The sequence below is a fragment of the Montipora foliosa genome, chromosome 10 (assembly GCF_036669935.1).
Source record: "Montipora foliosa isolate CH-2021 chromosome 10, ASM3666993v2, whole genome shotgun sequence".
NCBI lineage: Eukaryota > Metazoa > Cnidaria > Anthozoa > Scleractinia > Acroporidae > Montipora > Montipora foliosa.
The window spans coordinates 10,982,811-10,992,810 of NC_090878.1; the positions used below are offsets into that span (position 1 = coordinate 10,982,811).

General features: G+C 40.5%; 1 protein-coding gene across 1 annotated transcript in view; it reads left to right on the top strand.

Moving 5' to 3' along the window:
- Positions 1-9,925, top strand: part of LOC137974269 (dynein axonemal intermediate chain 3-like) — a 52,631-nt gene extending 42,706 nt beyond the window's left edge. Inside the window, exons 19-25 of the mRNA XM_068821146.1 lie at positions 1,425-1,497; positions 4,049-4,106; positions 4,926-4,999; positions 5,362-5,453; positions 6,770-6,892; positions 8,000-8,050; positions 9,208-9,925. Coding sequence (XP_068677247.1) covers positions 1,425-1,497; positions 4,049-4,106; positions 4,926-4,999; positions 5,362-5,453; positions 6,770-6,892; positions 8,000-8,050; positions 9,208-9,294 — 558 coding nt within the window. The 3' untranslated portion in view covers positions 9,295-9,925. The remainder of the gene's footprint in view (positions 1-1,424; positions 1,498-4,048; positions 4,107-4,925; positions 5,000-5,361; positions 5,454-6,769; positions 6,893-7,999; positions 8,051-9,207) is intronic.
- The last annotated feature ends 75 nt before the right edge of the window (positions 9,926-10,000 follow it).

Genomic DNA, 10,000 nt, shown 5'->3' on the forward strand with positions numbered 1-10,000 from the left:
CAAATTTGTCCTCTGTTTCTGAGGTACTGCACTAAGTGCATTCCCTTATTGTCATCGAGGCTGTCTGAGTGAGTGAGTGAGTGTAACATTTGTAGGCCTGCAGCGCGTGCATGAATTTCACTGATAGCCTCTTTCTTCTCTTGTAATTTAATCACGCAATTTGTCGCTCCACTTTTCTTTTAAAAAAATTATATCTGTATGAAAAATAGAGAAGCGGAAGTCGCCTGTGTGTTTGGTGAGAGTGAAAACAACGCTGAAAAGCCTTTTCAAATCCTAATGTCATTTAACAGCCGCACCGGAAAATAACTGGATGAAACACGAAAATAAACAGGTCTGTTGCAAGCGTGCTTGAATTTCAACAAATGAGCCCCAAAATCGGCAAGAATTTGTGACGCTGATGAATAATAAAGCAGTTTCTATTTCCAAAATGATGGAATTACCTGGTGATAAATAACCTCGTCTAGGAGAGAGAATTTTTGACTTTGCAGAAACAATGGTTACAGCAAACAGTTGTCAGTAACACGCAAGGTAACATCCTTGTGCTCTTCCTTAAAACTGTGCATCATTATTTATGTACTTTTGCATTAATAGTTGTTTTGCATAAGGCAGGCTAACAAAATCCGTACCTTATTTAGTTCGCAATTTTGAGCGTTAAAATAGAAGTTTCGGTCCTGTGTTTCTGACGGCAAGTCGCATGTTTGAGGTCACCCATCCAAATACCAACCCCGCCGGACAGGGATTAACTTCAGTGAACGTTTGTCTTAGAAAGCTGTCAGACGCTCAGAGTGCACGCTCAAACTTGTGGTGAAAAAGAAGTTGTAAGGGAACTCGAAAATGATCAACATGTCAGCCTCGAGGCCAATGTTTCTCGCGTCTCATTTATTTTCTTCAATCTTTCTGGGTTTAGTATTTTACTAGTAGCTAAATGTCTTCTCAGGGGCCTATTTACCGAAGACATCTACCATGGCACTATAATGATTTACGCTACCAAAACAATATCATGTACTCTTAGAGTTACATATTACGTCCTGGAAAACAAAACGCAGCTTAGTTGACAGTTATGGAATGAAGCCCTGTGTCAAGCATTCTCGTCACCAGAGCCTCGGATCGACCCAATGCTCTGGGAAACTATATGTAAAAGAGCATGCGCCGTAGGGTTCTTAGAGTCAAAAATTGGCTATTTGAACCTTACGGCGCCTGATCACCCCTCTTGCTACCTTGAATGCACCAGTTAGAGACACTTTTGATTGTTCTTCAGGAGAACCAATGAGGAGACACTTTGTTTCAGGGTTCCCCAGAGCTCTTCTCTCCTTCAGTCAAGAGAAGAGCTCTGGGGTTGAGATTGTGTCAAGTTACTGCACTACCGCACCTACGCCATGCGTACCTATTTTTTTGTGTGTGTGTGTGTTTTTTTTTTTTTTTAGAGTGGACCGCTTCTTCAGTCGGCTAGTCACCTGATGAGGCTTACCAGAGGACACTGGAGTCCGTCTAGGCCAGGTACGACTGAAGTTAACGACTTTAAGTAGGCATGTACTAAAACCAGGAACACCGGAACAGCTCGGAACACCGGAACACTCCGGAACACCTGGAACACCCTGGAAGTAACCCAAAACCCTCAATTTGGCTAACCCTAGGCTTAAGTTGGTTTTTAGGCCTAGGGTTAGCCAAATTGAGGGTTTTGGGTTACTTCTAGGGTGTTCCGGTGTTCCTGGTTTTAGTATAGGCCCTTTAAGTAAGTGTAGTACGAGTAGAGAGCAGGGGTGGCGCAGTGGTGAGAGCGCTCGCCTGCCACGAATGTGGCAATGTGGCAATTTAAAGCAAAAGAGTAAGAATTAGAGCCGGTGAGGGTTGTTTTGCGGATAGGGCTATCTTAGTGACATTTCTGGACATAAGCGAGAGAACATGAGGAAAGAGAGCGAATCCCTGTGTCCCATGATAATCATTTGAAAACTATTTTTAGATCGCCTCCGTGCTGCAAAAGTTATTTTTGTCAGTTGTTACCATGACAGCGCGGTGCACTTTCACACCTGTCCATTGGGGCATTTCCGAGTTGCAGTTTGTCTCGGTTTCGAAGTGAGGCTTGGTGCTCAACTATTGAAAGGGAAATGAGTTTTGATTTGCATAAGAATACGCAACAAATTTCCATTTGAATGGTTGTGCACCAGGACTCGCTTTGAAACTGAGACATGCAGCAACACAGAAATGGGCTATTGACCAATAAAAAAAGTGTCGTCTTTGAAATTACCACGCAGTATGACACGAAACTAACAATAGTTTTCGAATAATTTTCATCGGAATAGGGCCAAATATGGGGGACTCGCTCTCTTACTTCATACTTTCTTAACCCTTTTAGAGTGGTTTTCAATTGAGTGTCGAAAGTAATTAGTGAATTACTTTGGTTTATGATAACTTCACTCAGTGATTGGTTCAAAGTTCTCGCGCCACTTTCTCAACCAATCAGAAGTGAAACAAAAACCAATCGTGGCTTGCGCGGGCACACTTTCCCGCGCTTTGTGTCGGCTACGTGTAATTACTTCGAGTTTTGATTGGTTTACTGGATTGTCTCCGACCTTTTTGATTGACCAAAGTAATTACTTTGGTTTTGGTTTTACGACACTCAATTGAAAACTGCTCTAACTACCAAAGGCCACTTACAGATTTACTCTGTCTAACGCCTGACGATTTTAGTCGTCAATGAGGCCCCCTCGAGCCTTAAAGGGTTAACATAAGTGATAATAGGCTGATTTAGCAACAGAACGGGAACGTCAGTGGCGACGGCGCGCGCAGAAAAAACACCAATGAGAATTCAGAATAGAGTAGACTCCACTCTTTTCTTCTCTATTCTAAATTTTCATTGGTAGTTTTGCTGCGCGCGACGTCGCCACTGACGTTCCCGTTCTGTTGCTAAATCAGCCTAATGAAACTAGGGAGCACTGTCGTTGTGACGATTGTCAACATCAGCGTGCTACTAATCGACTGCACTTCTGAGCAAATCTGAATGACCTGCTCACGTGAGAATCTACATTTTTGCCGTCGAAAACGGCACTCAATCCTCGAAATCAGGGCTCGAAATTAACGAAAAAATCCAGTCGCATTTTGCGATAAGATACGAAAATTTAGTCGCAATTTCGCAAATTCTAGTCGCAAAATCGCCGCGCTACATTGTGTTGTCAGCGGTTTAGCAAAAAATATGAGCCCGCAATACTTGTGTGTAAAGAAACTGCTGAAAATGGCGAATGATCGAAGGAATGGAGCTGTGCACGTAACATCGCAGCTAAATTACTATACAATTACGCTACCTAACCTTTTTGTTTCGAAAGAACGAAGGTGACAACAAGTCGCAAATTTGCGACTTCTCCAGATATTTTAGTCGCAATGGGAAACATTTTGTCGCAAATGCGACCGTATTGGTCGCAATTTCGAGCCCTGGAAATGGAAGATATAGGGGTTAGTCACGTCACTGCCTGCAAGAATGCGAACCCTTAGCATTTACCTGGCTTTACTGATGTTGCCTTTTAATCCTTTAAGTCCGAAAGGAGAAAAACATCAATTTTCTTCCCACTTTATTCTACAAAATGAACAGGAAAGGTTTCAAGAATTTACGAAGTCATGCATGAGAAACGTCTTTGATCCTTTAACAAATTCTCCAAACTATTTTTGTAATGTACAGAGATCAGTAAGGAGAACTTCAGTGTGGATATGGGGATTAAAGTGTTATTTCCCAAATGGCTTATTCACACTTGTGATAAAAACACAAGCAACATACGTAGTTGCACTACCTTGCCGTAAAATAGAGTCTTTAATAGTAACAAAAATACTTATTATCAGGACGCTATGAAGTTTTCCCAAAATTTTGTCGGAAAGGTGGTTTTCAACCAAATGTCTAGAGACTCATAGCAATTATGTAAAATTTGTACAATTGCTGGTGGACGAACAAAAGAAGCTAATAACAGTTTTTCAGTTATCGTCCACCAACATCGTGGCGATGACGTCACGTGAAAACCACCAAAACCTAAGCCAGCCCGTACTCGACTTCTTGAATCTTCAGGGGTATTTTTCATCACGAAAACAGATGGCAATGTCGACGGTTGGGACCTTCTTGACAGGTGAGGTCCTTGCTATAAATCTTGGTGTTATTGATGGTGGTTAGATACTGTTATCGCGAAACACATATAATTTGACACCATTTTGTAAGCGCACGGGGCAGGTCTGGGCTGGGTGACAAAACAAAACTAGGGGGGTGGAGCGGAGAGGGTGCACCTTCCCCTCGTTATGAACTTCGAAAAGGTTTTCTTTTTTAATTAGACGTTGTTGCAAACGATGCGTCATTTTCTGCTGGCCGAAGGACCTAAAAAACTGAAGTTTTGTGTTACACTGATCTATGTGACAAGACTATCCAAAACAAAGTCTGTTTTCATCGCGTAAGAATTAAAAAATATATTTTTTTTAGACCAATGGAAAATTTCTCTTCAAGTGTAACCTGGAAAACTGGTGAGCAAAACGAAGAAAACCTCTCCCCTATCCAAAACAAAGTCTATTTTCATCGCGTAAGAATTAAAAAATGTATTTTTTAAACAGAGAGCCTTTATCTGCCGCGAGAGATTGTAGCTGGTTAAAGAAAGCGAAGAAGCTATCTTTATAGGTCTGCATAAGACGCGTTTCTTGAAAATCAGGAAAACCTTTCTTGCTGGAAAAGCCGTTTACGAAAATGCCATCCCCTTGTATTGATCAGCTGGTCTTTTAAAGTGTCTGCAAGATTTTAAAAAAAAATCCAAAAGATTATGAAGTTTGTTGAATTGAAACCTATCCGAAAAGATAGAGAGGGGAGCCTCGAAAAGGTTTCGGTGCATTTGAGAAACGGGCCCCTCGTTCGGTATCTAAGCTGATTTTGCTAAGCGTTTGCGTTGATATTTATCTGTGTTCAGGTCTCACGAGCCTTCACTAACTCAGAACGTCACAGCTTCTCCAATCACAACAATTGCACCACATCAGGTTTCAAGTAAGTTTCAAGCAAGTTTGTCTCTCTAAATGTGGAATTATTATGAGAGGTGCTGATTCACAGTGCAAAGTATTGATTATCATTTTTTATCAAGTCATACTTTTAAGGTGTCACTCTGCCATAGGCTCAAAGGTAAAGTAAAAATCACCTTGAAATAGACAGCACAGCAGAAACGTACTGCTCAGTAGCTTTCATTTGAATGGTCACACTTTAGGATTTCATCCAAAGACCCAAACGTTAACACATTTTCATTTGACTGGTAACCCTTAAGGATTTCTCCCGCGGAATCAAAAGTTAGCACCACTTTGACCAGCATAGTAAACAGACTTGACGTTCCGTTTTGTTTTATTTTGTTGTAAAAGGCAAACAGCAACTGTTAGCTGTTGGTGATAGTGTTGGAACATTACATGTCATGGAAGTTCCTTGGAATCTCAGGCATCCATCATCTAATGAGGTGAAGTTAATATCGTATTTTCAGAAAAAAAACTGTTGCTGTTGTGTTCTGTGTTAATCGCCATTTTTTTTCTAACCGTAACACGAAAATAAATCTCTGTGTTTTGAAAGCATCGTCATCATCATCATCTTTATTGACATCTGAACTTCGAATATTTCGAAATCATATTTTGATATGTATTCTGACCATCGGTTGTTTCACCAGTGTCGTCAATGCTGTCTTGTCGCCATCATCATTATCGCCATCATAATCATCGACAGCATCATCGTCGTCATTATCGTCATCGTCTTCGTTGTCATAGCGATCATCATCGTTATCATTATCATCTTTATCATCTTCATGATTGGCATCGTCATCATCAAGGTCAACATCGTAACGTCGTCGTCGTCATCATCATCGTCGTATCGTTGTCATCGTCATCATCATCATAATTGTTATCGTCGTCATCATTGTCATGATCATCGACGTCATCATCATTATCGTCATCATCATCATCATCATAATTCTTATCTTCATCATCGTCATCATTGTCATGATCATCGACATCATCATTGTTATCATTGTCATCGTCATCATCATAATTGTTATCTTCATCAACGTCATCATTGTCATCATCTTCGACCACGTCATCATTGTTATCGTCATCATCGTCATAATCGTCGTAATCATCATCGTCAGTCATCATCATTGTCATCGTCATCATCGATATCATCATCGTCGTTATGATCGTCATCGGCATCATCGTCGTTATCGTAATCGTCTTCATCATTATCATCGTCACCGTTATCATTATCATCTAATCCACCATCGCAGGGCCAGGCGTAGCGAAATGTAGTGTGCAGTTTTAACAGCACACTACATTTAACTACATTAGAGTACCGAAGTGATGACGTCACAAAAATATATTTTTTTGAAATTATGGGATATGATGTCATATTCTTATAGAGGATCCTAAATGATGCCCTTATACCCAAAATTAGCTCTGAATTGCAATTCCCAATGAGATATAAGCGATCAAAGTTTGATAGCATCCCATACAAACCCTTCAAAATTTGTTCTGGTTCCTTAAGTTTGGAACCAGCTCAAAATTAGAGAGATTTATATGGAGCAGTATCAAACTTTCATCCTTTATATTTCGGCTGGGAATTACAATTAAGAGGTGATTTTTGGCAAGGACCCTTTTCTAAGGACGCTCCATAATTTCACAAATTTATTTTTTGTGACATCACACTTCGGTACTCTTTTTACTACATTTTTAACGTCTAATACTTTACCTGTTACATGTGACACGTCGCATTTATTGTCTCTTCGTTTAGGCAGTAGCTATGGAGAACTTCTTCGAGAGAGAAATGAAGCGCCTGGCGTTTGTGGAAGAGAGGATGAAAATACGAGAACAGGAAAAGAAACAGCGGGACGCAGAAGAAAGCAAACGCCAACAGGTGAGATGAGTTCCCAACAGACGGCCAAACGGATTGTGACTTATCCACCAGATAGAGCGACTTTCTTACGACCTTGAAAAATAAACGTAAAAACAGAACATAAACAAAAATGCAAAACATTTAATTGGCAGACTTGAACTCGGAAATGGCCTATTAAGGACGGTTAACCGAATAGAGTGTAATGTGAAGTGCTGGATTTCTATCCCATATGAACCATGTGAGCGTTAGCCCTACTGATGGAAATGGGCCCACACAAGGACAGAGAAAAACTCTGACCACCCTATTACACTCTATTTGGTTAACTCTGTTTAAGATATAGGGTGCTACACGGCCAACGTTTGTACCTTGTATTAAGGACGGTGCCTACTATTGTTACTGCGCATACGTTCTGCGCATCTCGAGATACTCGGATTTCCTATCGGTGATGCTTACCAATACAGGATATTTTTGCGCGATTTAAAATTGTACAGAGAAAGTAGGTCTCAGTAAGTACCATTGGTATCCAAAAAGAAAATTGGGGGTAACCATGCATTTTTCAGAGAAAATGAAGCTTCAATTTGAGAAAGAACGCCATACATGGCTTTGTATTTTATAGCTTTTTACAAATGTTGTTCATGAATTATCTTTGAAAAATGGGTGGTTACCCCCAATTTTCTTTTTCGATTTCAATAACACTTGTTATGATCTACATTTCCCGCACAATCATAAACCGGGGCTAAAATACCTTTGAATTAGTCGCCACCATCCTTAAAGCACTCGTTCCAGATTTCCTGTGTCTGAGCGTTTGAACAAAATGTCGGATTTTACGCGTGTGCTTATGCTTTTGTCGACGTTCGTATTTCTTAGCATAAACTACCTATGCTTGCGCATGTCCCTGCGTCGCTAGTGAAAACCAGGCTTAAAACGTCATAATTATTCAAGATGGCCGCGCCAAGGAAATTTAAAAGTGAAAATAAGTGATTCTAAAATTCGTTTTTCCTGTTACAAACGCATTTTTAAAACACTTTCGAACATTATCTCCTTAAACTTATTCTGTAGTAAGAGTGGAGGCTCCCTTTCAGTTAAGACTTCATTGTTGAGATAAAACGACTTTCCCTTGAATTGTAGGAAGGTAAACGGTCAGAATCTGACGCAGATCTAGACGCTCGACAGCGAATGGTAAGTTTTGGGTTTTCAAGTCTTCTTTTCGCGATCCCGGGAAGTTTTCTGGGCGAAAAGAGCAATTTTTCGTCTGATATCTTGAACTATTGTTACCAATGAAATTCTCTTTAAACAAGAGAAAATGAGGGGACAGAGAGGGAGGCTCCCGGTCCAGCCCTTGTTTAGACGAGCGGAAGTCTTTGTTCTAGCGGAATTCTGTCTTCCGAGACGTCCGCATGCAGGCAAACCTGATGTTTGAAAGAAAAGAAAAAAAGTTCATATAATGGCGGACGAAGTGGACTTAACGTTTGTCGATGAAAACGACTTTCAGAAGGCATGCGGACGTCTCGGAAGACAGACTTCCGCTAGAACAAAGAGAGAAATTAAGAATGTACGTTGAAAAACACGAATACCTCGAAAGTTAATGTAAGGGTCATTTGGAGTGTAGGATATAATTCGTTGAGTAAGATTTCACATTTCGTAATTTTGTTGCATTCAATATTGCTTATGTGTAATTCAAGATCGTAAAAATTAGCTTTTACGTAGATCTAGAAACGCTTATGGAGCAAATAAAGAGGAAGTACATGGTACTCCCCTGCCTTTTGTGTAAATATATATAATTGCTGGCTATGTTGTACAGACGCCTTTAGCTATGCGATGAAAAATAACAAAATTGTGTTGGCGTTCCTGTGCAACGGCACCGCATCAGTTGTCAGGTCAAGCTTTTCGTTTCCCCACACTAAAATTTGAAATGTTCAAAACTTCGCTCAACAAATCCCGAACGGAGGTTTTAAATACGATGACTTCAGAGGGTCATGCTACCACAGAGAGCGCATGCGCGCGCATGCTCTGCGGGTGGAGGTTAGGTTTTCCGAACTTTTTGTCGCGTATTCGTGTGGATAGGCAAATACGATTCGAAAACGCCACGTGTGAACGGAGACTTTTTCAAATACAGGGAAATTTTCCTTTCGTTTAGGCAATACAGGTTCAGCTTCGGTGAAATCTATAATTAAAGATTTTCAAGAAATCCAGATCATTGGTGGCCTTGTTTTTTTCTTGCGTTGTCCCCGGTCCTCTCCTAATTCTGGACGCCCCCTCCGTCTTTGCCCGGGTAGCCATTTCTGGAGACTGTTCACTGCTTTGCCATGAAACAATTCTCACTTTCGTCTTTGCAGGAATATCAAGAGTATTTAGAGATGGAGAAACGGCTTCTAGAGGAACTTGGTATCAAAGACGAATCGCTGGACTCGCACGAGGTTTAGCTTGAGCAGCGTTGAATTCGTTGTAAAGACTAAGTGGAACTTAAGCACCTTTTGTTTCTCCGCAGCTGTTGGTGGAAATCGACGCGAGATTTTTGTTAGTGGCACGAAGTGTCCTTTAACGAATTTCCAAGCAATTTTTGAGATTCGTGGCACCAAGTGTCCTTTAACGAATTTCCAAGCAATTTTTGAGATTCGTGTACATCTGCATGTATTTTTTTACTGCTAGCTCTTTGTGATTACACGCTCTCCTTCCCTGTTTTTCCCTCATATTTATGACAGAGAAATTCGCGGATCCTTTCTTTGTTAGTTCCACCATTCAAAGTTTGTGCAGACTTCACGAACTTGACATTAAAATCCTCCGGCGGGAAACATTGTATTTTGCGCAAAGGCTGCGTCATTTTAAACTGTAAGGAAACTGTAAATAAGCTCAACATATTCACTGTTTCGAATCGGTGATATTCTTTTGTCAAATACACTTGTTTTGAACGGTCGCTTGTAAATTATAATTGCTTACATCACAAAGGTCATGTTCTAATCGTCCAGTCGGCATAACTGCTGCCTTTTTGTTTGTTTCATGTAAAACAAATACCTTTCTTTAAAAAATAAATTAGAGACTGTTGTTGAAACTTTTAATGTTCTTTTTGTTTTTATTTAAACGACCCCATATTCTTGGTTTTCACACACGTGACAAGGCGGCCATGTTGGT